At 41.9% G+C, this 27,805-nt stretch overlaps 1 protein-coding gene across 4 annotated transcripts in view; it reads right to left on the minus strand.

Annotated features, from left to right (window-relative positions):
* Positions 1-5,257: 5,257 nt before the first annotated feature.
* The window catches only part of DPF2 (double PHD fingers 2), an 87,496-nt gene continuing 64,948 nt past the window's right edge, over positions 5,258-27,805 (minus strand). For 3 of the 4 annotated variants that reach the window (XM_077458670.1, XM_077458653.1, XM_077458661.1), the window contains 4 exons: positions 14,093-14,221; positions 7,148-7,260; positions 6,368-6,449; positions 5,258-6,017 (listed from right to left, as the gene is read on the minus strand). In XM_077458670.1, the coding sequence (XP_077314796.1) occupies positions 5,944-6,017; positions 6,368-6,449; positions 7,148-7,260; positions 14,093-14,221 (398 nt within the window). In that variant the 3' untranslated portion in view covers positions 5,258-5,943. The remainder of the gene's footprint in view (positions 6,018-6,367; positions 6,450-7,147; positions 7,261-14,092; positions 14,222-27,805) is intronic. The other variant, XM_077458677.1, reaches the window with a different exon arrangement.

Here is a 27,805-nt window from a genome sequence, read left to right on the forward strand (position 1 = left end):
GGCTTATCGGAATCTGGAAATTCCCTTTAAGATGGGGGACCCCACATCCCCCGATATGAGTATGGGGTACATTGTACCCTTACTCATTCAAAGTGTCATCGCCAATCATGACGCCGGCGCCAGACCGAAAAAAATATGTTACAAGGGGCGGTGCAACCAGGTGACATCAACAGGTGGCCACGTCCCTTACCTATATAAGAACTCTCAAACAGCGGAGACGGCAGATGGTGAATGGCCTTCATTGCAGGGGGGGCATTTTCTTTTTACGGGTTGAACTTTCGGCGTGGCAGCGGCATTGCAATTGATAATGGATTCACAGCGGGACATTGTTTTATTTAATTTTTAATAAAGCAATTGTCAAAAACGTCTTTCTTATTGACACATTTTTGTTGAATGAGTAGGGGTACAATGTACCCCATACTCATTCACATAGAGGGAGGGCTTGGATCTGGGGCCCCCCTTATACAAGGGGGCTTCCAGATTCCAATAAGCCCACTGCCAGCAAACCCCCACAACCACAGCCCAGGGTTGTCAGGAAGAGGCCTTTGACCCCATTAACATGGGGACAAGATCCTTTGGAGTGGGGAGGCAGTGCCCCCAGCCCCTCCCCCCATGTTGAGGGCATGTGGCCTGGTATGGATCGGGGGGGGGTCCTCAATCAGTCCCCCTTTCCTAGACTGCCAGGCTACATGTTCAGGTAAGGATCCGGTATGGATTCTGGGGGGACCCTGCGCTTTTTTTTTTTTTTCGCCGTGGGGCTCCCATTTTAAAATCTATACCAGATCCGAAGGGTCGAATTCCAGTGTTCGCCGAATGAGCGATGTTTGGGCCGCACCATCCGCCCAACTTTGAGAAGTAAAAGGTTTTTTTCCTCCATGCTTCTGTGGGTCATTTTTTTGTCTTTCATATTCCTGAACTTCTCTTTTAATTAGTATACAAGTTATATTTAAAAAAAAAATATATATATATTTATTAATAGTAAGACTATACAGCTTGTTACACATTAAATAGTTTTTTTTTTTACTCAATATTTGTTAAATCATCATTGCCATACTTTTTTTTTTTTTACCTGTATGTAGTAGGTGCATTAACTAACTGAGCATATGCAAATGTAACAAGAAATTATGAGAATGGCACAGTATTTTGGATTAATTTTTACAGAATGGCTACAAAATGTAATTTCTGCTACAGTGGGCAATATCAACTTTTGATGCAGAAATGTACACTTTTTTCCATGGCAATTACATCTATGTATATTTTCGCTGAGGAAATGCTCAAGAAGAAAGTTTTATCATATATCACCTTTATCCGAAGAGTAGGTTTTCTGTTATCCACTTCCAGTCCAGGCCAATTCTAAAAAACCCTCATTACATGTGCAAAACATTTTTTGCTAGAAAAACCCCAAAAAATATTTTTTTTTTTAAGCAGAGGCCCAGAGAACAAAATGGTGGGTGTTGCATATTTTTATGTCACATGGTATTTGCACAGAAGTTTTTTGATGGCAAATTTTTTTGGGAAAAATATACTTTAATGAATTTTAATACACAAAAAAAAAACAATACCCAATTTTTTGGTAAAAATAGAAGATGTTATGCCAAGTAAATAGATACCAAACCTGACAAGCTTTATAATTGCATCTGTACATAGAATAGCGCAAAATTACAGTACCTAAAAATCCCCATAGGTGACACTTTAAAATCTTTTACAGGTATCCAGTTAAGGGTTACACAGAACTATTACTCTTATGTTCACAATAATACCTCATGTAGTGTGATCACCGCCTATATATGCCTTTCCTGGCCAGTAATGGCCAACAAAGAGCCAAAGCCGGAAGTGACTAAATCATTGTTGCTTCTGGTTACTGACATCACACAGCGGGAGGAACATAATCAGTTCCTTTCAATGTGTGGCCAGAACAAGATGCCGACAGTGGTCACATACTAATCAATCAGTCTCCCTGACTGCTTAAGTGAGCATGGTAAAGGCGGTGGTGGGTGGGACACCCCTTCCACTGCCTGTAAAAGTAATCCAGTAGCTCTTAAGGGGCTCAGATTACTTTTACCGGTTTTGGAATCATCGGCTGAAAACACAGATATCTCAAAAGCTGACCGAGATAATCACTCTTGCTATTCAGCAAAGTACCAGTAATGCCGCTGTCTTGGAAGCAGTTAAATTGAATATGATGCTGCGGAGCACCAGAAACACAGCCAGTCACATGGTTCCTTACAAATTTCAGATATGTGGGGAAAAAAAATGCAGAATACTGTGCTGGCCTTAATGCGTCACTCATCCATTAGTAAAGGCAGTGAGTAAATGAAAAAGTAACCTAAAAAAAGCCATCAACTGTACAAGTTAAAGCGGAGGTCCACCCTAAAATGGACCTCCGCTCATCGGAATCCCCCCCCCTCCGGCGCCACAAATCGGCACCTTTCAGGGGGGGAGGGGGGTGCAGTTACCTGGATAATCCAGGTAACTGCACCCACTTCCGGGCTAGCTCTCTGCGGAACGAGCGTAGGTTACGCCCCCGTTCCGCAAGCGCCCGCCCCCTTCAGCAAGTGCCCCGCTGCCTGCTGGGAAACACACAGCTCCCAGAGGCAGCGAGGACCGTCCGGATTGCGCCGCGCGGCTCGCGCATGCGCAGTAGGGAACCGGGAAATGAAGCCGAAAGGCTCCATTTCCTGATTCCCATACCCAAGATGGCGGCGGGACCCGGCAGCCGAGCGAGCGATCGGCTTCGGGTGCCGACATCGCGGGCGCGCTGGACAGGTAAGTGTCACTATTTAAAAGTCAGCAGCTGCAGTATTTGTAGCTGCTGGCTTTTAAAAAAAAAAAAAAAAAACGCGGAGTCCCGGTGGACTCCCGCTTTAAGCAAATATGAGGTGTAACAACAAATATCTTAACTTATGAAATACCTTTATATGTAAAAATTTATATAAATATAGAAAGCTTGAATCTTTTCTCATACTAAAAATCTTTGCAACCATTACCTATTAGGCAGTAAAAGGCTACTGGCTGTGCTTTCAAGACTGCCCCTCAAACATAAAACATGTACACAAAGCTTTAACACAGAAATACTGCCCTGAAGCTGAGGCCCCTTTTTTTTATATAAATGTAGCATTTTTATTTAATTAGTGTTCAGAATGAAATGCAACAAAAAGTAAAATTACAGTATTTTCACAATAGATTCCCTTTCATTCCATGGCAATATTTGATGAGTCTACTGTTCACTATGACACAAAGCACTTGTGCTAAAAGCCATCTCTTTTGGTGAACGCATGATGAAGTAACATTTGCCAACTAATTTAGTAAGATACAGCAATGTAGAACAGGTAGGTATTGATGCCTAGCAATTCATAATGTGTTCATGATAAGAAGGGAATCTGAGTACTAAAACCAACCATCATCAACTTCATTACCCTAAACCATATTATATTTATGTTATGATATGTAATCACAGCATTAAGGCCCAAATTACTCTTCTGCTTTAAGGGTCTATGCACACTGAGCTTAAAAAAACACCTGTTCTTTTAGCAGGAAAAAATGGTCATATAGAGCATTTTTGTACACTTGGTGTTTTTGTTTTCCTGCGAAAAAACTTGCAAAAGTGCAATCCAGAAGGTTTTTTTTCAGCCTTCCAACATTGAGCTTAAATCATGCCTCTAAACTAGTTTTCCAACCTTTTTCACTCAAGGCACCCTTTAGAATGCTGCAGGGTACACCAACCTGAGGGCTTGTTCACACCAGATATGCCCGAGCGCACTTTTTTTGCATGTTACCTCATGCATTTTTTTTTTTTATTGATTTACCTATTTGCTTAAAAAATAAAATAAAAATTATTAATCAAGTTGTACCAAAACCTGGGGTGAACAAGCCCTAAAGTGTGGTTTGTGAGGCAGAGTCTGCAAATTCTCTCCCCCCCCATAACCACCCTGGTAGCCCAAATCCCCCCTCAACGCAAAATATGTTCTTCCTTCTTCTACAAATGCCCCCTCCTAACACAAAAGCTTTCATCCCACCACATCCCTCATAAATACAGGTGCAGTGACACCAGCAAAGGAGAGAGCAGGGGAGAAGGTAAAAGCGGTGTCTCCCCCTCCCCTCCTGCAGCATAGGAAGGAATCAGGGGACGGCAACCAAACCACATACAGTCTGATCTGTGGGCTCTGCATATTTGACAGCTGCTTTGAAAATCTATTCTGCAGTGGATGAGTCTCATCTCCGAGGTGCCTCCACTCATTTGGATTTAGGAATCAGAAAGCATAATTTTAGATGGCTCCAAGAGTAGGCAGCATTTCTCTCTCAATTATACAGAGAGGAGAGAGCACTGGCCGGACCCCCTCTTTGCCACTATCGATACTCCCATCAGCAATACAGAAAGCTATGCAGGGTGCCCGACCTGTCCTTAGCAACCAATGATATCATTGGTTGGCAGGATGCAGGCAGGTGGCCCAGACTGCATTCTGTATTGCCAGGTGGGAGCATAATTAATGGCAGAGAGAAGGAAATAGCTGGGAGGGGGAGGTCTGGGCTGTGCCTGTATAGGTTAGCACAGTGCAAGTTTTTTGTCCTTTTGCCGTGGAACCCTGGTTGAGAAACACTGCTCTAAACATTCTAATGTGCATGGACACATAGGATAACACTGAGCTGCTTCTACAGACAAAACTTCTGTAGAAGTGGCATTTAAGTCAAGTGTGCATGGACCCTAAAAAAGTATGTGCAATATAGCAAGAAAAATTATTGTTACTGAAAGAGTAAATGTACTATATATATTCATCTTTTTATTCCTTTAAAAGCGGTTCATAAAATGCAATGCATTTTTTATGCAAGTTTGATGTTTTTCTATGCATTTTAACATGACCAAAATGCACATTTACACTTTAAGAGTCATCTGTAAATGTTCCTAAAGTTCTTAAAAAGCAGAAGTGTAAGAGGGGTCTTCAGGCTGCTTAACCAAAGCCCTGTCGGGTCAGTATGTAAAAAAAAATATATATATGTATAGTCTAGAAAAATAATGAATATCACCACATCTTCCAATGCTGACAGGATTAAAAACAAAAATCTGCAGATTTTTCAGACCCCAGAGAAGCAGCAAGTTTGGTTTTGTGAGGGGAAGTCTTTGGGAGGAGGCCAATAGCTTTATTATTGATCAACCTGCAGCAGAAAATTACATACAGCTATTTTCTCATGCTATACACACCAGTTTACCCTGAGAAGGAAGGAAAGGATGGTTAAAAAACTCTATGGAGGATATAAGCAATGCTTGTAACGATGATCATTTATTGTATTTGTTGGTCTATTCCAAGACTGGTTCTGTGTAACGTATGTGCCAAGCTTTTATATCCAGCTACACTAGAGCTGAAATAAAGAGCTGTAAGCTACTGAAAAAAACTTGGTACATGGCACTCTTACACTACCTGAAGGGAGATCAAAGTAAAAGGCACAGAAGGTTCACCAAATGTCATGGAGGTAGTGGCAGCAATACTGAAGAATCTTTACAGTGAATACTAAATAGAATCAGCAAAAGACCGCACATTTTATCTTCTCTTCGGTGTTCACTCCAACAATCATCTTTCACTGACATTTTAGGTTAAAGAACTGAAGACATCCCTATACAGGTTGCCTAGACAAATGTTAATGAGCTTAGCAATCTTTAAGGACCATGATAAAAATGTTTATATAGAATTTCTGCCATACAAGAGATCAAAAGGTCCATTAATAAAGACAATGTGATATTAAAAGTGATTAGGATACTAAATCTTTACATGTTTTTAATGAATAAGAACTGCCAAATAACACATTGTTCATGCGTATGTGTGTATGTTCACGCATACGGGATAAAGAATTAAGGGGAAAAAAAACACTCCCCCATAAGGTGTTCAGTAATCAATTCCATGGGGTCTTCTCTGCAGCCTGCGCTTTGTATTGATGTTATTTATGGATCTGTCAGGAGTTTTGGTTCTGGTAAATTGAAGCCTTGTCCTTTAGCAGATCGAGACACAAATGACAACTCCAGCTTCCTAAAAGAGCAGAGAAAAAAAATCTTTAAAATATTTCTGATAATATAAAAACACAAAGATAGGACACCATTAAGAATATACAATAAAAAAAAAATCATGCTATCTCAATGCTTTTATCTACTGGGTATCTTGACACCACCCATCCTCTATGTTAGGTGACTATGTTATAAAGCAAAATTTTTCAAAATTAAAAACAATCTATATTGGCCAGAGGGTTCTAGTGTACTATTTGAGTTTATAATTATTTTCAAGCTATTAAATATAAAAATGAAAAATAAAATAATGGATGTTCATTTAAAGAAAAAAATCCTGCCATGATTGGGGAAAAAAGAAAATTTGCATATACTCACCCTCAGGAGGCTCAGCCATTGGTGGAGAGAGGCAATACATATGGTATCCACGGTCACAATCATCACAGAATAGCAACTGATCCTATTGAAAAGCAAAAAAAAAAACAAAAACAAAAAAAAAACTTGGTACAGAACATGTCTGAGGCAACATGAAATGCCAAGATGAACAGCCATAAAGTGGTAACTAAGTGATGCGCTTTAAGTGCAATAACCCATGTCATCCAGTCAAACTCTACCTTGTAATCCTATCAGTTTAGCAGAGTGAATCCTGATTGGTTACTATGGGTTTCTGCATTTATTAATCAGCACTCCTGTATTTAGAGGTTTTGTTGTTTGCTTAAATGCTTACATTAGGATTACTGTCTTCCTAGGAAAATATGACCTGTTGGGCAGCTCTTTAAATATAAAGTTAGAGGTTCTCTTTCTTTCTCATTACTTAACATGTTTTCCCGAGCTGAAAAAAACATCAGAACATGTGGTTACAGTGTCACAGAGGCCAGTGACAACTCATAGCCTGCCATTGATTCATCTCTTGAAAAAAGCTAACTGCCTGCCTGGACTTGATACTAATGCTCTGGTTTTAATATTTAGAGACAGAGACTCAGAAAACGTATGCAGATCAGTCCCCCCTTCACTTGCTGCATGCTTATTTAAAAATACTTAAGTCCTGAATTCAGCAACAGCCAGGAATCCAGTGTTTTCAAAATGTTAGTATTTGCAACTTATAGATTTTCTTCAGTTTCCTTTATATTCAATTAATGTTAAACAACATTTACTTACATCATTCTCAGATGTCCCACAGATGTTGCAGCATTTACACTCAATGCACTGCCAGCGGTAAGTCTTCACAGCAGCCATCATCACTGCAGTAAACTGCAAACAGGAAGGATGTCCTACGATCGCAAGAGAAATGGGGCTCAGACTATTCCAAATGATTGCAGACAGCTTTATTATGGTGTCACACTTTTAAAATGAAATACACTATCATGTGGTCATATTACCAGATCTGGACTACATGTGATAAACGGAAATATGGTAATATACCTTGAAAATTATGTAGGGATGAGTGTAATTTATTTTTATTAGGCGAGATTGATCAGAACAGCAAAAGCTGAATTGGCATATTTTACTACCCTTTTCCAGGGTTTGGTGATCACAAAGGAAAACTAGATATACCAGTGGACCTGTATGATAGCCAGATTACTTGTATTCTGTATAACATAGTCCATAAAGCATAAATATAAACTGCTGCAGTCATTAAAAATAACCTGTTCTTTTTAAAAAATGCGACTCTTCATTTTGATGCAAAGAATGTTTTACAACAATGAAACAAATGAACAGTGTTAAAAGCTCTTTCCACAGAAACAAAATGACATTTAAGTACACCCCTTGCAAATATGTCTGTTCTACATAAGTTTTTCTTTAAAATCCCTAATCCCTCCTAGCAATACCATCTGCTCCCTGCTACCCAGTTGAACGCTAATTTCCAATACGTATACCTTTTCTTTGGCAAAATCCCTGCTCCCTCACCTCAATCATGGCCCATTTTTGATGAACAAATAAGTACAGCATCACTCAGAGTAAGTAGCTGCAGCAGTTGGAACACCAAATGACTGTTTTTTGCTAGTGACTTCCAAATAAAATAGGGTACAAATATTGGACCTGGTGCCAACACCTTCAATAATTCCTGTTGGCTTCCCTTTCTTCTTGGTTTCCAATTTAACTACTGATCAGGCATTGCTTCTCCCAATGGCTGAAGGAGACAAATGTCATCTACAGCTGACAAATGGGAAATTGTATACAACTTTAAAAGTTTCAACTATGTAAATAAATAGCTCTTAAAAAAAAAAAAAAAACACAAATTGAGAAATATTTAAAAAGGAAAAGGTTCTTTAATGGCAATACCTCAAAACTATTACCATATGGATAGTTTGTTTATGAAATTTAGGCACTATTTCACCACAAACATGCAGGCCAATTAAAAAAAAAACCCTAGGCCTGCATTGGTTTCAGTTAAACCTGACACTTTCTGTAATATGTAAATGTAAAACTAAAGTGCAGTAAAGAGTGATTGATCTTTAGATATCTACTACTGATTAGGTGTACCCTTGACTAAATCCTTTTGTGGGTTTGTAAAATGTGGGCGACCCACAGACAAAATTTAATCAAACCGTAAACAGGAGATAAATGGACAGGACAATCTGACCAGATTCAGTGTTCTGAACGCAGCAATTTCCATTGTATAAGGGGATCAATGCTGTATTCCATGTTGTCTGAAGAAACTGTTACATGTTCTACAAATGAGTCACTAATTTGGCATTGTCATGTGGATGGTGTTAATGGAAAAAAAAAACAGTGATCTCTACACAGAAACCAAGTCTACCCCAGAAGTAGCATATTCTCCTTAGGTGTCAAGCCTTGAAGTGCACAAATATTGAAGTTTTGCTGCTCGTTAAAGCTGAACTTCAGCAATTATTTGTATTGCATACTTACATAGCTCCAGTCTAGTAAATATGCATTGCTCATACTAGACGAGTGTAAGGGCAGGAACGTCATCTCCACCTCGCCCAATCAGAGAACACCTTGTATTCATTAAAAAAATACAAGGTATTCTATGTATGATGGTAGTGCCAATTGATTGACCCCTTCTGGTCAGTCGCAACAAAACCTGAGCAGGACCCAAAAGATTGTAGCCATTTGCTGTAGTAGTGCCGACTACTACAGCGCTTTCCCAGCAGTCCATCAGGTATGGATAATGCATACTTACATCATGCAAGCATGCATTATGCATAAGTATGCAAATCATGTACATCATGCAAGTATGCACGAGTATACAATGCAAATATAACCTGGAGTGCAGCTTTAACTCAAATTTTACATAAAACTGGATAACCATTTAAATATAATCAGCTTGTCTAACTGCAATTGTTCGTTTTAAGAAACTAGGCTTGTTTCTTCATTAAAACACAATGCCATTATAGAATAATAGCCCATACATATGTAATAAGAGTGTGGTATTATTCTGAGAAATCAGAACATAAAACACCATCTGCAATTAAGCACCGCAGACCCAAGAAGTTTGCCACGCAATCTGATTGTACAGTCTCTTTACAACCTTCTTAAAAGGTAAACTATAATGATTTTGTTGTGTTATATCAGTTATTCAACTTTTTTTTATACATTTAAACCTTTTATTTTACAGGATAAAGGTTTCCTGAAGTACTGTGGGTAATCTAAAGAGATAGGAAAGGGGAACAGCATGCTTTGCAGTTATATTTGTCTGATAGAAATCTCTAGGCTAGGTATGAGTCATTGCTTTGATGACTGTGTTCTGTAAAAAATGGGCTTCTTAGAACAACTGAAAAGTAGTCACGTGAATGATGTGAAAAGATGACTAGAGCTCAATCTGTTGGCTGAACACAAGATTACACAACAGCATGCAGCATTTTATATTTATCCAGTTACAAAAATCAACTGCACAATTTTTAGTCTAGACCACAAAAGGAAAATCAAACCCACCATCAGTCCCTTTGAAATTTACCATATGAACAATGTATTACATTGATATCCAAAATAAGGGAGGCCCTTGCCCTAACCCAGTAGCTGGTAAATCTGTTAAAGATTGTACAGTGTGAAGAGTGTGTGGCCAGCTTTTTACCTAACGACTTACCTGCTGCTAGGTCACAAACAGGAAAAAAAAATAAAAAAAATTCAACAGATTTACCACCTTTTTATTTTATTTTTACCATTATGGGATTATTAGTAATTAAGTTGTGTTCGATGTGCAGGCTTGTGGAATTTCGACTAAACTTCCTGCCCCCTGCTCATCCTCACCTGTCTTCAATTCAGCGAGATGTCAGTGGTGCAACAGCTGCTTTTCAAATCTTCTGTGCTGGGCCCATGCAAGTGAACCAGCATCTGAAATTGCTTCTTATGAAATGTCCAATCTTCACTGAAACACAAAGTATGAGCTCTCCAAAGGACTGATCAGAGTGTGGCATACGTGTGGGCCAAGCACAGACTTTGTCAAGCCGCTGTGCGGGGCCACTGAAGCTGTACATTTAATATTATGCTGAATTAAGGGACAGGATTAAGGAGTAAAAAATTGGTAGGTTGTAAATGAGAACGTAGCAGAATTCTCAAATTACATGCAAAACCACATACCTAGTTTATGTCTAAAAGAGCTCCATTTACTTCAAAATCCATAAACCACCTGTCTCTATTTAAAACATATCAACCAATGATCTATGGATCTCTACTGGGTGGTTTATATGGCCTTATCCAGAAGCTGTTTACCTGGATCATGGCTGTAGCTGCAGCCATGATCCAGGCAGCAAAATTTTGTTGGCAATTCGCTTTTGTGTAAAAGTGATCTCTGTGGCTCTACAGTCACCCAATCACCAACATGGGATGGGAGGGAGCCACCCCCCCAGTGCCTACCAGGAAAGCCTGGGACCAATGATGTATTTTGCATTGGAGGAACTTCCATTCCCCAATCTGTGTCCTGAAAAATGGGAAGAGACAAGGAATCCATCACTTCCAGTTTGTTGATTTACTAGCCATTACCAGCTAGTAAAGGAGCCGACCAACCAGTCTTTGAAAAGCCCAAAAGACCCCAGAACTCTCCATAAAGAGTAACTAAGTGAATGAGTTGAATAAAAAAAAATAATAAAAAGGAAGCAGGGTAAAAAAATGAATTGAAATAAAAAAAATGCATAAAAGCGCAAGCGCAACCGCCACCCCCGTGCTCACACGCAAATAGGTCCTGAATGCATCTGTAATCGGTCACACCTTACGCAAGTGAACAAAGTGAGAGCAATAATTGTAGCACCAGACCTCCTGTTCAACTCAACTGGTAACCTATAAATGCTTTTATTCATACAATATTGATAATTTAATGTACCATAGTTTTTCTGCTATTTCTCAGGCGTGTGCAATTTTAAAGCATGACATGTTGGGTATTTACTCGGCATAACATTTATAGTTTACCCAAAAAATTGGGTAATATATGGTGTTCACTAAGATTCATTAAAGTGTATTTTTTCCTAAAAATTTGCGTTTGGTAAAGCACTGCACAAATATTGTGTGCTGTAACAAAGTGCAATAGCCACCATTTTATTCTCCATGGCCTTCGCTTTCAGAAAATATATGTTTGGGGGTTCTAATTTTCTAATAAAAAAAGAATAAAAAAAAAATTTAGATTTTTACATGTTTGTAAATGTTAGGATTTGCCCGAACGTCAAGTGGTAAATTTTATAGCCTTCCAATTCACGTTATAACTTTGTTTTAGCTGAAAAGCAACGATAATGCTTTTTGTTTACAAGCATTCTATAACTCCAAGCAGCCCACAACAACGAGAGACAACTCAAAGAAGACTGTAGCTAAATTCAATAACGTACCTTTACAAAGGGTATTTTAACCACTTCAGCCCTAGGCCAATTCTGAAACTTCTCACATATTAGAGCTGCACGATTAATCGTGAAGAATCATGATTCTCCGCCTGCCACGATCGCAACTCCGTATATGAACGATTCTGATCATTCAGTAAATTGTCAGTTTAAAAGCATGTGCCGCGATCGATGGTGCCCCCAGGGACGTTGCCTGTTTTGGAGCAGAGGGGAAGCCAGAGCCTGTGTGAAACATCTGATGTCAGCAAAGAAGAATGTGATTGGTCGGCAAGTATGTTTCTTCTTTCCAGAGGTTTCGGGACAGCGCACCAGCACAAGCGTGACTGCAGCATTGAGTGGCACTGGCGAAATGTGAGCTGCCTGCTATGATTTTTTTGTTTTTGTTTTTTAAGAATTAGCAAATGCTTTTTATTCTATCCATCAACCTCTTTCACTATCTCTATGAAAAAAAATTACGCTGCAAGAATCGTGAGCGAATCGCGATCTTTTTATTCTAAGTAAAATAATCGTGATTCTCATTTTGACCAGAATCTTGCAGCTCTATCAAATATGTACAAATCTACATTTTTTTGCTAGACAATTACTTAGAACCCCCAAAGATGATATTTTTTTTAAGCAGAGGCTCAAGAGAACAAAATAGTGTTGAACCAGTATTTGCACAGCAATTTTTTGGGCAAAAACACACTTTAGTGAATTATAATGCACAAAAACACAATATAAAATACCAAATTGTTTATAAAAGATGATGTTACACTGAGTAAATAGATACCCAACATATCACACTCACAAATTGCGCCTACTGACGAAACAGTGCCAAACTACACTGCTAAAAAAATAAATAATAATAAAAAAAACTCTAAAGGCAATGCTTTATTAGCTTTTATAGGTTACCAGTTTAGAGTTTCAAAGGGGGTCTGGTGCTTGAGTTATTGCTCTCACTATAACGTTCATGACGATGCCTCACGTGTGTAGAGCAATCAAAAAAACTATATTTTTTAATAGAATTATTTTTTTCCAGCACTTTTATTGCTATCACATGAGATGAACAGCATTCCTTGTGATATCATGCGCAGTAATAGGTCCTCTTTATGGGAGAGATCTGCAGTCTATTGGTCCACAGATCTCACCTCTCCCATCCAAAGCATCAGATCGAATTAAGATCAGTTTGATCTGATGCTTGTACAAGCCGGTGATGGCTTGTTTACAGGACACTGAAACCGGACGTGACCAAATCCTTGCCATTTCCAATTTCTGACGTCACACAGTGGAATGAACGTATTTGGTTTCTTTCCCTGTCTCTCAGGAACCAGATGCCACAGGTTGCATTTTTGCCGGGCTCCCTGATTGCTCGGAGGAGCCCGGTAAGGCAGCAGTGGAGGGGGGGGGGGCCTCCTTCCGCTGCCTGTAAAAGTAATTTAGTGGCTATTCAGATACCTTGACTACTTTTACCAGCTTCAGAATCGTAGGCCGAAAAAATTATCCCTCAGTCATCGCTGCAGCAGCAATCCCCCCCAAACATTTGATAAAGGATGGTGAGTGGTGTGTTGCTGCTTAGTAAATCATTCAGAATTGTTCCACGTAATTTTATGCATCTCAGCCTACATAACCATGTAAACCCTGGTCCTAGGAAGTAACATACAGGTCATGTTTTCCACTTTCAGTAGAAGCAAATCCTTGTTTATTAATAATGGCTGATAATATGCACATTTTACACTTAATTCTGGGAAGAGAACATGAGTATTGCTGTTAAAAAGCACTGAACTGGCTCTCATTCATTATATGGCTTAATTAACTTTCCTGCTATAAGCAATGCAAATGCATTTGAAATGTGAAATGTAAAATGTAAAATATTCTCTACATTTAAACACTTATCATATGTATTGTGTATTATTTTTTTTTTAGGGGCCAAGCTGTTGGAATTCCTCTGGATTAATTTCTAATATATGCTATCGCTATCAACATTTGCATAGTCAGATTACTGTTGCTGAATTTCTCACCTTGCAAGCATTTGGTGATTAGAAATAATAGTTTTACATGTTTATATCATTTTATTGCACCACAAAATATTAAAATGTATAAATAACCATCTCCTGTACAATGATCAACTGTCTCTAACAAAATTAGGTGAATGCTAAAAAGGTAAGGGGAGGGGGAACGCACAATGCTCAGCGTCTCAGACAATCTGTTAATAACTTAAAAACTGCAGACAGTCTACACCACCCATTCTTCTTGGGCAGCAGGCAGTTGCTGCACTATGGAATTCTCACAGCTGAAGATGCTCATTGTATCACCCTCCTTTTTCCCCTGCCTCTCATACCAGAGCGACCGCAGTCTGAGCAAGACACCAGCTCTTCCGGCTGGCTTGTCTTCTTGTTGATCTTTGAATCTCCGAGGCAAAAGTCACAGTAATTGTTGGGTAATGCTAGACCATCTGGACCCTTTTTAGCTAAATGGGGAAAAAGAAAAAAAATGGCATTAGATGGATATGAAGCTTTAGAAAGTAGGAACCGTGCACAGATTACAAGACCTAAAATTTTATCTAAATAAGAACCAACAAACTGATCATTGGATTAGGGTGCAAATTGCTACTCTAGCAAAAAGCATTTCTCACATTCCTCTGCCTGTAAATCTGTCTAGCCTTTGAGTGTTCAAATATGAATATGACACAGTGGGCAGGCAGAAAACTATGCAGGGAGTCATAGTGGTTAGGGGCAGAATAAAAGCACAGAGGTGACCATTTCAACTTGAGTTTGGTTGGGATACACATTAGTCAACGTAACAATTTGCAGTTTTACCTACACAGAATTAAAAACATTTTAAGTGCTTACACAAAGCAATTTTCCTTGCAATGTACCCCTGAACTTGCTCTAGTCAATTCTCTAGGACAGACCCCTCGCCCTTGTTGAATGTCATAGCCTTTTCTCTTCTGGGAGCATCTAATTACTCTCCCTTCCCCAGCAGCCAGTGGAGAAAGGAAAAGGGATACTATCAAGTGTGACCTGAGTGACAGCTCCGAGTCTGATGGATGGCACTGCTTTCATACAAGATAGAGGTGCCCTGCATTCATGGGGCTTCTGGATTTTCATTCAAGGAATGTTTTAACAGGTAAATAACATGTCTAAATACACTGATCAGCTATAATTTTAGGATTACCCACCCAATATTGAGCAGGTCTCCCTTTTGCCTCCAACGGCCCTGACCTATCCAGGAATGGATGCCACTAGACCTATGAAGGTATGCTGTAGTATCTGGCACCAAGCCACCAGTGGCAGATCCCTTAGGTCCTGTAAGTTGTAAAGTGGTGCCCCCCATGGATAACGCATCCCATTTACTTGATTGGATTGACATCTGGAGCATTTGGAGGCAAATTTAACACTGTAAACAAGCTTGGGTCCTTCACATTGCTGGGTATGGAGACAAGTGAGGCTAAGATGGCTCCCACCTGTCTCTATACCATAGCAGGACAGAAACGACGTTGCTTCTGCCCATACATCATAAAGGCACATTTTTATGTTGTCTTTTTTTCAAATGACAAATAATTTAATTTTTTTTGCATTTAGGTCCAAATATGAGATCTGAGGACTTTTGACCCCAGATCTCATATTTAAGGGGACTTGTCATGCTTTTTTCTATTGTAATGGATGTTTGCATTCCTTGTAATAGGGATAAAAGTGACTTTTTTTTTTTAACTGTGAAAAAATAAATAAAATCAAGTAAAATAAGAAAAAATGTTTTAAAGTGCCCCCAAGAGCTTGTGCGCAGAATCAAACAAATACGTGAGTAGCGTGCGCATATGAAAAACACACATGTGAGGTATCTCCGCGATTGGTAGAGCGAGAGTAATAATTATAAAAATAAAATAAATAATAATAGCCCTAGACCTCCTCTGTAGCGCAAAACATGGAACCTGTAGAATTTTTTTAAACGTCGCCTATGGAGATTTTTGAGGGTAAACGTTTGACGCCATTCCACGAGCGGGCGCAATTTTGAAGCATGACAGGTTTGATATCAATTTACTCGGCGTAACATGATCTTTCACAATATAAAAAAAAGTTGGACTAACTTTACTGTCATTTTTTTATTCAAAAAAGTGAATTTTTTCCAAAAAAAGTGCGCTTGTAAGACTGCTGCGCAAATACGGTGTAAAAAAAAAAAAAGTATTGCAATGACCGCCATTTTTTTCTCTAGGGTGTTAGAAAAAAACAATATATAATGTTTGGGGGTTTTAAGTTATTTACTAGCAAAAAAACAACCCGTTTTAAAGTGGTTAATAGCTCAGTTTCAGAGAGATTTAGTTTAAGGAAGTGGTGCGACTTCCATGCTGATATGTCAGTTAGTAATGCAAGAGGAGACTGAAGGAGTGAAGTGAGGAGTACACAGATAGATTTGGGTGTCATCGGCGTATAAGTGGTTTTGGGATGCCGTGGGCAGTTATCAAGTGACCAAGGGAGGAGGTGTAGATAGAGAAGAGAAGGGGTCCAAGAACAGAGCCTTGGGGGACCTCCACAGAAAGGAGCAATGGAGAGGAGACAGAGTTGTAAGTGACACTGAAGGAGTGCTGTGATAGATCGGCAGAGAACCAGGATAGAGCAGAATCTAAAAGGCCAAGGGAATGTAGTTTGTTGAGAAGGAGCAGGTAGTCAACAGTATCAAAGGCTGCAGAGAGGTTAAGTAGTAGGAGTATGGAGTACTGGCTGTTGGTTTTAGAAGTTAGTAAATAGTGAGTTTTAGTAAGTTTTCGTGGAGTGCTGAGTGAAAGCTAGACTGTAAGGGGTAAATTTTCACTGAGGTAGGAGCTAAGACGGTTGTAGACTAAGCGTTCTAGAAGTTTAGAGGTGAATGGGAGCAATGAGATGGGTCTTAAGTTGTTCAGGTTTGTGGAGTCCAGTGAGGGCATCAAGTTCCATTTTGCTGATCTCCCCCAGCTGCAAGGAATGCGGAAGTGACATGTTTAATGTCACTTTTGGTTTCAGGTATCACTTTTCTGGCTGCTGCCAGGGAAGACGCTAATGACGTGAGATTAATTTGAGGACAGATGAGACATCAGGAGTTTAAAAGACAATGTGATAAAACAAAAAAGGTACACCCAAGCCCTCAAAACCTACATGCAACGCATATACAAAATAAACACATGCATCGGGGGTAACGATGTCCAAAAACCCTGATTGCGCCATTTATGTTCAATATCCATTCTCGACCGTCAACTCTATATGGATGACCTGTAGTGGCTGTTAAAGCATTACCTGTGGAAAATTTGGGCTGCTGAAGTCTGTCACTGAGTCACAAGCATGTGTAGTTTTAAGGCGTGGCAAATTAGGTATTTACTTGGTGCAACCCATTTATATTTTACCAAAAATTGGGTAATATTATTGAGTTTGCATGCCCTAAAACTAGAAATTTGGGATTACCTGTCATATTCAAGTACAGTACAAGGCACAGGCTTCATATATTCAAAGACCCTAGGTTATAAGTGGTGATTTAAAGTGGACACAGGGGAAGCTTTTGAGGACAAGCTACCAGTAAACTCCCCACCACCCAGGCATCACCCTATAAACCTACCCCACTCCGTGAGCTCTCCATTTTTTTGTTTTTTTTAGCAAGCAATGCAGAGCAACAAGAAGAAAAAAGGGAGGGAGGTCTGTGGCCTGAACTCCGAGATATGGAATTTACAGGCAAGTCAAAATTCTTTTCATCTTAGACCCCTTTCACACTGGGGCCGCGGCCGCATTTGCAATAAACTGCTGCACGATTTGGGGTGCTTTCAAAGTGCTTTTAAAAGGCAATTTGAAAGCGCTGCCCATTCATTCCAATGGGCAAGGACATTTTGGGAGCACTGTATACAGCGCTCCCAAACCGCCCCAAAGATGCTGCTTGCAGGACTTTTTCTAACATCCCGCAAGCGCACCTCCCGGGTGTGAAAGCAGCCATTGTAATGAATGGGAGGCAGTTTTCAGGCACTTTGCAGGTGGTATTTCTAGCACTAAAACACCTGAAAACTGCCTCAGTGTAAAATTGGTCTAAATCTCACAGTACAGGACACATTCTTGAAAATTTTAGACAGAGGGCTGTCCCCATGCAATGAATAAGAAGGGTGAGCAACAAGGCAAACAGAACTGTGCCATCAGGCCCAACAAAAACAAAAGGTCAACCAAACCCAATTCATTGTAGAATTGCAAAAAACTTGTGGCTGAAAGCTGCATCTGCAGAAGATTGGACATCCACCTGGCAGAACTTTGAAAAGGAATGAACAGAAAACCAACTAGTGACCTTACCAAGCTGAGCAAAAGATGCTTAATGTTGGGATACCCAGGAAACTCTTACTGATCTAGTAGAGAGCACATCTTAGTACAGGAGATTCTTTGTCATTTGGGGCAGTGGTTGCCAACCTTCTTGAAAGGGGGGCCTCAAGTGCAGCCCACACATCAAAGGGCCACATATAAAATTCAGTGAGTATTCACTGTCACAGACAGCAGACACAGGATATAGGCAAGGACTATGGGAATGATACAAGAGATTATCAGAATGTGGACATGCTGCTGGAGACTTTAAGAGACTGTAAACGTGCTATAGCATGTTGGGAGAATGAGAACATTGCTAAGTTAAGCTGTCTTATTTACCTAGCAATGGTGGATCTTGAAGCAGGATGTCCTAGGTCAGGTCTTGAGGGTGGATTATTAGGGAGTCCATCTTCCTGACAAAAGCTGTAACTTTGAAGTAGACTGATGGCTCTGACCACATTCAGACAAAGCAATTTCCTTTTGATGCTTTGGAGCCGGGCACAAGAGAACTTTGTCCTTGCGAAGAATGAGTAAAGGCCCCTTACAAGAGAGTAGTTAACTCAAAAACACGTTTGCTATACATGATGGCCAACAAGAAGGCTACCTTGCAAGAGAGATCATTCAAGGGGAGTTTCCTCGATGGGTTAAAAGGGTGGTTCCTGCAGAGCAGTGAACCAAAATTAAAATCCAACTGAAGCGCAGGGTTCTGTAGGGGTGGTTTGGTTTAAGAAAACTTGAATAAAAAGGTCTTTACAAAGGGAAAACAAAGCCAGAGGTTTTTGGAAAAGAATGAACAAGGCGGAAATCCACCCCTTAACCACTTCAGCTCCGGAAGGTTTTACCCCTTCCTTACCAGGCAATTTTTTTGCGATAAGGCACTGCGTTGCTTTAACTGACAATCAATGTCCTTTTTTCCCCACAAATAAAGCTATCTTTTGGTACTATTTGGTCATCTCTGTGGTTTTTATTTTTTTTGTGCTATAAACAAAAAAAAAAAAAAAAAGAAAGAAACAGACAATTTTGAAAAAACACAGTATTTTTTTACATTCGGCTATAAAACACACCCAATAAAACTTTTTTTTTAAAAATCACATTTCTTCATCGATTTAGGTCATGTATCCCAAAACATATTTTGGTAAAAAAAAATACCAATAAGTGTATATTGATTGGTTTGTGCAAGAGTTATAGCGTCTACAAAACTATGTGATATTTTTATGGACTATTTTTTTTTTAATTGCTTTTACTATTCATGGCGGCGGCGTATAGTGATTTTTAGTGGGACTGCGACATTCTATTCTGACACTAAGGGCACTTTCACACTGAGGCGTGGGGGCGTCGGCGTAAAGGCTTATCACCCAAATAGCACCACTGCCGCAACGCTTTGCAGGCGCTTCGGTGGCGCTGCCCATACTTTTATTTAACGTTCCACAAGTGCACTGCTCCAGTGGCTATAGCGCCTGTAAAGTGCCTCAGTGTGAAAGTAGCCTAAGTGCCACTTTTTGGGAACCAGTAACACCAATAGTCATTGCTAATTAAAAAAGAAAAGAAAAAAGCACTGCCACTTTTAAATGACACTGGCAGCGAAGGGGTTAACACAATGGGCGATCAAGGGGTTAAGTGTGCTCCTAGGGAATGCTTTCTAATTGCAGGGGGGAGTGGGTGGACTGGATGAAGAGAGATCTGTGTTTCTGCTTACCAGAAACACAAGATCTCTTTTTTTACTCCTCGACAGAACAGCAGTCTGCCTTGTTTACATAGGCAGTCTGCCATTCAGCCTTTCCCTCTGGATGATCAGCGGGTCCCAGCGACCATCCAGTTGTGTGCAATCACAGCAGGAGTGGCACTCGGGCCCCAGATCACTTGCACAAAATCACATCCAGGTATGTGATTTTGCGCAGTCTGGCTGCCCTGTCGCAGTATATATTTGGTAGGCGGTCCAGAACCAGTTAAAGGGCGCTAAAGGGCCAAGATCTGGTTCCAATTGAAAGAAAGCCAGAATAGGAAGCACAGAGTAATCATAAACTGAAGTGCCCGAGTTCACATCAGGCAAAGAAGGATCTCCAGGTGTGATAGTAGATCTTTTTGGAAGTGACTTTCCTTTCTCTGTCCCTCAAGATCTGGGCTTCAGCAGACATGCAATGAGAATCACCGGTTTCTTCTGTTGCTCTATCTTACGGAGCAATAAAGGCAGGATTTTCACTGGAGGAAAGGTATAAATTAGCCTGCAGTACATCCAGGGAAGTGAGTGGAGTCTTAAACACAGAGGTGACTGTTGAATTTGGAGACCAAGATGTCTACATCTAGAGTGCCCCCCAACCCTGACAAATCAAGCTGAAGATGGTGTGAAGGGACTACTCCACTTACTTCAGAAGGTGATGACTGAAGTAATCCGCCTTCCAATTGCCCACTTCTGGAATGTGGACAGCAAAGATCGGTGGACAGTGTTTCCACATACACGAGATGATCTGGCATGTTTCCTTCAAGGCTGCACGACTCCTGGCGATTATTGTAGGCCACAGCTGCAAAACTGACTAACTGAACTCTAAATCGGGTGTTGCTGAAGAAGAGGGGTCAAGTGAAGCACAGCTATATGTCTGAGTTCCACGACAGAGCGAAATCTTTGCTAAACTTTTGTTGTGGTTCCCTTGCACCTGGTTTCTGTCATTGCCATCAGTGAGGATATTCCATATATAGGACTCACGGAGTAGCATGGAAGAAATGGAGTAAGCGTGTGCGAAGAGGAGTACACAGCAACCTAGGTGGTGACCGTAAAATAAACTAGTTTAAGTATAACTAAAGAAAAACATTTATTTTTTTATTCTGCATAGCGTGGAGAGGGATTAGGACATTTGTCAGTTTTTATTGCGGTTTGTGTCTTCATTATGGAGATTCACGTATTTGTCCTGTTTACCATTATCACCAACTGCAAAAGGGAAGACAGGATCTATGCTCATGTGCCCACATCCAATATTCTATAGATTCAACAAAATATGTGTAGCAAAGCACTTTAGGGTACGTTCATAAGATGTGCCAATACCAGATACACAAAAATAAAAAATTGATTTTAGACTGATTAAAAAACAAACAAAAAAAAAATGCATATGCCGATGTCTATATATTAACACACAGAATTTACATATCCATGGTACATCCTTCTTACTGAAAATGGAGACATCCACATGAGAAACACTGATGTGGAAAAAAAAAAATCTAATAAGGTCACTTGAATATGCTGTCTGACAGTGGGGTCGATCCCAAAATTAGCTGAATATAATAAATCATTTGGCAAATAAAATACAAATAACATACTCTTCATATATCCGTTTAAACTGTTTGTTAAGCAGTCTCCCTGATATTGTGCTTTATAGTTAACATACCCGGTATTAAGTTTATCAGTAAGCTCAGAAAATGCTGGATGCCTGGCTGTTAAGCTGACCCACTGGCTTCAATAATTTGAGTCACTGAACCAAAACATACAGTACATATATGGATCGGGGGGGGTTGGAATAAAAATCAAAAAACTAAAATCACACCTGCCATTGCCAATTTCCTGAGAATGCTAGGTGCCTGATTGTACTGGTTAAAGGGGTTGTAAAGGTAAAAGTTTTTTCACCTTAATGCATTTTATGCATTAAGGTGAAAAAACATCTGACAATGCCGGCTCCCCCAGCCCTCCCATTTTACTTGCCTAACCCTTTGAAAGTCCCGTGCTCGCCCCCAACATCCTCTTCGCCGCTCACTCTGGCCATTGATTGGCTAGAGTGGATGGATTGAAAGCAGCGTAGCCATTGGCTCGCTCTGCTGTCAATCACATCCCATGACGCTGTGTGCCAGGGGGCGGGGCTGAGTGATACAGTGAAAGGCTACGGCCACCAGCTGTATCACTGGAGCGCGCCCGCAAGCACTCCACATCATGCGAGAGAGCTTGCATGAAGTTGTGGAGTCCTTGCAGGAGAGAGCCGAGACGCCCACCGAGGGACCCCAGAAGAACAGATTCGGGGCCACTCTGTGCAAAACGAGCTGCACAGTGGAGAGAAGTAGAACATGTTTGTTATTAAAAAATAAAAATAAAAAAAAATGCCTTTAGTGATCCTTTAATCCCTTTCCTAGCCACTGACTTAGTCAATGAACAAAATTGTATAAATGTATACAATAGGACAATAGAAAAAAACTCATGCGCTACAAACCAAATAATAGAAAGCTACTAGCACAATACTTGGGTAAAAAAATAAATAAATAATAAGTATCACAAAATGCAAACAAAGTGTAGAGCTTAATAATTTACAACATGTGTAAACAAAGCAATACCTGTAGCAGTGCTGATGTTTACCATAAATCAATACATCATGACATGACATGTACAGAATGTTTCAATAGCAATGCAACGGCCCAAAAAAATTATTGCATAAATATACTTAAAACAATCCCTCAGAAACAAAAATGACAGTGGAAACAGTTAAAGTGCTTGTGTAAAAAGTTAATCAAAAAGTTCAGTTTACCAAGGGGGGAAAATTAGTTCATATAAATGTATGCAGAGGTGTCACCGGAGAAGGGAAATGTCCAAACTCCCAGAGAGAAAGGGGCGACGCCATCCTAGTGTAGCAAAATGTGGGCTTACCAGAAGCTTAAGGCCCCTTTCACACATGCGGATGTTATGTCCGTATTTCATCCATCCGTTTGCGGATGAAATACGGGCATACATTCATCCCTATGGGATAGCGGGTGTCTGCGGATGAACATCCGCAGACACCCGATTTCCTCCGCAACAGTCCGATTCTGCAGACGGAGGAAAAATTAGAGTTACGCTTACCGGTAACGTCTTTTCCAGTAGTCTTTCAGGACAGCCACTATGAGAGATAGACTCCTCCTCTTCCTCTGGAAACACTGCGCCAGCCCATAAATTCTTACTTCCCCTGCCGGACCTCAGTTATATCGAGAATACCTCCGGCCAGCTGGGGAGACACAAGAACACATTAATAACATATTTATCAAATACTATTATCTTGCTGCGCTCTGGTCTTTGTAAGACTCCCCCCAATTTTCGGGTGGGAACTAGGGCTGTCCTGAAAGACTACTGGAAAAGACGTTACCGGTAAGCGTAACTCTAATTTTCCCTAATCGTCTTTCAGGACAGCCACTATGAGAGGATAAGCGAGCACTTACCAGTTAGGGTGGGACTACAGCTTGCAAAACCTTCCGCCCAAAGGTTTGCTCACCTGCCGACACCAGATCCACTCTGTAGTGTTTAACAAAGGTGGAATAGCTGGACCATGTTGCTGCTTTGCAGATCTGTTCTGGCGTAGCTCCTGCTCTTTCTGCTTGGGAGGCTGCCATAGCTCTAGTGGAGTGTGCTTTAATACCCACTGGGATTTCTTTCCCTGCTGCTGAATAAGCCTGCTCAATGGCTACTCTGAGCCACCTAGCAATAGTGCGCCGGGACGCTTTACAACCTTTCCTGGCCCCGGAAAACAACACAAATAAGGAATCTGACCTTCTGAATGCCTTGGTCAGTTCCAGATAGTGTAGGATACATCTCCTAACATCTAAATAATGAAATCTTAATTCCTTCTCACCGGAGGGATTGGGACAAAAAGAGGGCAAAACAATTTCCTGGCTTCTATGAAAGCTGGATGCCACTTTCGGCAAAAAGGCTGGATCGGTCTTTAAAACTATCCGATCCGGAAAAATAACACAAAAGGGAGCCCTAACTGATAAGGCCTCCATCTCACTGACCCCTGTTACTGCTACCAGGAATACTGTCTTCAGAGTAAGCTCTCTCAGAAAACACTCCTTCAAAGGTTCGAAGGGGGGTCCAGTTAGACTCTGCAAAACTAAAGATAAATCCCATCTGGGAAAAGACAGACCCTGGACCGGTCTCTGTCTGGACAGGGCCCTAAAGAATCTGACTACCCATGGATTGGTAGCCAAATGATCCTCCAGAAAAACACTAAGGGCTGATACTTGACCTCTAAGGGTACTGATGGATAACCCCTTATCTGCCCCACGTTGTAAAAATTCCAACACTGCGGAGGAGCTTCGTACAGAGAAAGAGCTCTCTGCGCACCACTTGTTGAAACGTAACCAGACCCTTTCATAGATCTGGCGAGTTTCCTTCTTCCTACTGTCCAGAAGGGTAGAAACTAGTTTCTCTGAGAATCCTTTAGATCTTAACAAACCCTCCTCAGTAGCCAGGCCGCTAACTTCCACTGGTGTACCTGTGGGCATAGGACTGGCCCCTGAGAGAGGAGATCGTCCCGAAGGGGCAAGAGCAGGGGAGGTTCTATCGCCAACCGTTTTAGTACCGAGAACCATGCTCTCTTTGGCCAATGTGGAGCCACCAGAATCAGAGATGTGTTTTCCATCTGAAACTTCCTCAGAACTGCTGGCAACAACACTGGAGGTGGGAAGGCATAGCAAGTTCCGAAATGCCAATCCTGGCTCAAGGCATCCACCCCTAGAGCTCCCTCTCCCCTTTTTAGGGAGAAAAAACAGGGGGTTTTTGCATTGTCTTTGGACGCGAACAGGTCCACCTCCGGAGACCCCCATCTCTTTACTATGAGATTGAAGACCTCCTGGTTGAGAACCCAATCGCCCTCCCTCAGCTTCTTTCGGCTGAGAAAATCTGCTACTACGTTTTTCTCTCCCCTCAGGAAAACGGCTGAGAGCGAAAGGGTGTAGGTCTCGGCCCAGGACAGAATCTCTGTTGCTAAAGACAACAGGGTTCCGCTTCTGGTGCCACCCTGTTTGTTCAGATAGGCCACTACGGACGAATTGTCCGACCTCACCTGAATGTGGTGACCCTGAAGCTCCTTTTTGAAGAATCTGAGGGCTAGTCCCACTGCCCTCAATTCTTTCCAATTGGACGATCGAGTCAACTCGTCGTCTTCCCAAGTGCCCTGGGCTAGAAGGGAACCCAGATGTGCCCCCCAACCTTTTCCACTTGCATCTGTGGTTACTACCCGAGAAACCGGGATGAGCCACAGACGACCCTGCGACAGATTTGTCACTTTCCTCCACCACCAGAGGGATCTTTTTACCTGGAGGGGAATATGTACCAGGGTGTCTAGGGCCTCCTGACTGTGGTCCCACACCCCTAGGATGAAGGTTTGTAGGGGACGAAAGTGTAGCCCTGCCCACTGTACTGCTGGAAGGGTGGATGTAAGGAGACCTAGTACTGACATCAGAACCCTTATGGAAACCAGCTGGTTGTTTTGAAGAGAGGCCACCGCACTGTCCAGTTTTTGTACCTTTTCTTTTGGCAGAAAAACTCTCAACAGTGTTGAGTCCAACAGAAAACCTAGATAGGAGATCTGTTGTGAGGGGATCAGGCTGGATTTTTCCAAGTTCAGAAGCCACCCCAGGTCTGTAAGGACCCTTTTGGTTAGATTGAGATCCTTGACCAACTGAGCTGGGGATGCTGCAAACAGAAGCAGGTCGTCCAGGTAGGCAATTACACATACCCCCTGGAGTCGAAGAAAGGCCATGGCTTCTGCCAGGACCTTGGTAAAAATGCGGGGTGCAGAGGATAGCCCGAATGGCATGGCCTGAAACTGAAAATGTATTGTTTCCCCGCCCAGATCTATGGCAAGGCGTAGAAACTTCTGCGAGGCCTCCGCTATAGGGATGTGCAAATACGCGTCCCTTAGGTCCAGAGACACCATGAAACAGTTGTGGGGCAGGAGCGCTTTTACTGAAAAGATCGATTCCATGCGGAATCTCTTGTATGTCACTGAAGCGTTTAGAGGCTTTAAGTTCAGAATCAGCCTGAACTTCCCTGAGGGTTTTTTTACTATGAAGACGTGAGAATAAAACCCCCTTCCCTCTTCTGCTCTCGGGACCTTGCGAATAACATCCTGATTCTCTAACTCCCTCAGAGCTTCTAGCAAGGCCTCGGCCTTTACCATGCACCTGGGTAGATGCGTGACAAGGAGCCTTTGAGGGGGTGGTCTTAGGAATTCTAAGAGGTACCCCCTTCTTATTACCCCTAAAATAAATTGATTGGGGGATATTGCTTCCCACTGTGGAAGAAAGGCCCCCAGTCTTCCTCCCACTGTAGTTGGACTGTCACTGGGTTTTACTGGGCTGGATAGGAGGGCGAAAAATCGCCCCTCCTCTGCCCCTGCCTTTTTGGGGCCAGGTTTTCTTTTTTGTCTCTGGTTTAGAGGTTTCACTACGCCCCTGCGGACGAAACCCCTTCTTTGTTGGTACAGGGATTTTCCGTTTGAGAGGAAAGGACTTTTTCCTGTCCGCTGTCCGGTCTAGAACCGTCTCTAGCCCTGGGCCAAAAAGGAGGTCCCCCGTGAGGGGAATCCCACAAAGTTTTATCTTGGAGGCATTATCCCCTGGCCATGTTTTTAGCCAGAGGGCCCTTCTGGCCGAATTGGCTAGAGCCGCCGTTCTGCCCGACATGCGGACGGACTCAGCAGAGGCATCTGCTATGTAAGAGATCCCTCGCAGCATAGTAGGGAAGGAAGACAGAATGGTTTCCTTATCTGTACCTGCCTCAATATGCTGTTGGATCTGTGAGAGCCAGTGCTCTAAATTGCGAGCCACAACTGTAACTGCCATTTCAGGCTTAAGATTGCCAATGGCCGAGTCCAACGTCTTTTTAAGCAGAGAGTCAATCCTTTTATCCATGACATCTGCCAAGGCCCCCATGTCTTCAAACGCCAAGTCTGTGTGTCTGGAGACCTGGGAGAAAGCGGCATCCAACTTGGGACTTTTATTCCAAAGGCATGCCGGGTCCTCTGAAAATGGGAACCTTCTTTTGAGGGATCTGGATAAAAAGGGTTTTCTCTCCGGATCCTGCCACTCCTTTTTAACTGTTTCCATTAACACATCGTGTACTGGAAACACCCTTCTCTTTGGCTCCCCCAAACCAGAATACATTTGGTCATGCAGGGTAAGGGGCTTTTTATCCGTCTGGATACCGAGGGTTGTATAAATTGCCTTTAAGAGGTCCTCTACCTCATCAAGGGATAACTTGTATCTGGAGGCTTTCCTGGACCCATCCTGGTCCCCCTCGGAACCCTCCTCGGAATCAGAGGAGGAACTGTCTGGAAGTTCCCCATCTGTCCCTGAAGGGCCTGCAACCTCTGTCCCCCCTACACTAGGGGGTTGGACCGGGGCAGAACTCTGTGCTAGAGGTGGGGTTGTATCCTGGGGAGATGGACCCGTGGGAAGCTGGAATTTTTCAAAAAGGGACCTAAAAGAAGAGAAGGTGGACGAGAGCTCTTTAACTGAAGCTGCTAGTCCTGACTCCTGTTCAGATTCCCTTTCCCTAACAAGGGAGTCAATACAGCCTTTGCACAACACCTTGGTCCAAGATTCCCCTAAAATGTCCCTACAGGAGGCACACTTCCTTCTAGAGCTATGCGTAGACCTAGTCTTTTCCGCAGCTTTCTAAAAGAAAGGAAAAAGAAAAAAACAGAAAAAAACAGAGTCAATCAAAAGCTCTGGATACAACCCTGGGAGTGCACTAGACCCTTTTTATAAAACGAAGGGATCTGCGCCTCCCCTCCCCCCTGGCCACCCAGGGGGTCTGCCCCCCCACCCATGATAGAACCATACATTAGGGGTGGGGGGATCCTAGATAAAGAGAACCCCTCCCCAGGGCGCTCTTACCTTAGGAATGCTGGAGACAGAGTCGGTCGTTTGAGCCTCGGCTTCCGACATGACTGCAGGTGGCTGCTTAACACCGAGTTCCACGCTGCCTGCGCGCGTTCTGAACTCATCTCCAGCTGGTGCCCGGC

Source organism: Lithobates pipiens, unplaced genomic scaffold (genome assembly GCF_037356315.1).
Source record: "Lithobates pipiens isolate NorthernLeopardFrog02 unplaced genomic scaffold, aLitPip1_a1.2 Scaffold_10, whole genome shotgun sequence".
Lineage (NCBI taxonomy): Eukaryota > Metazoa > Chordata > Amphibia > Anura > Ranidae > Lithobates > Lithobates pipiens.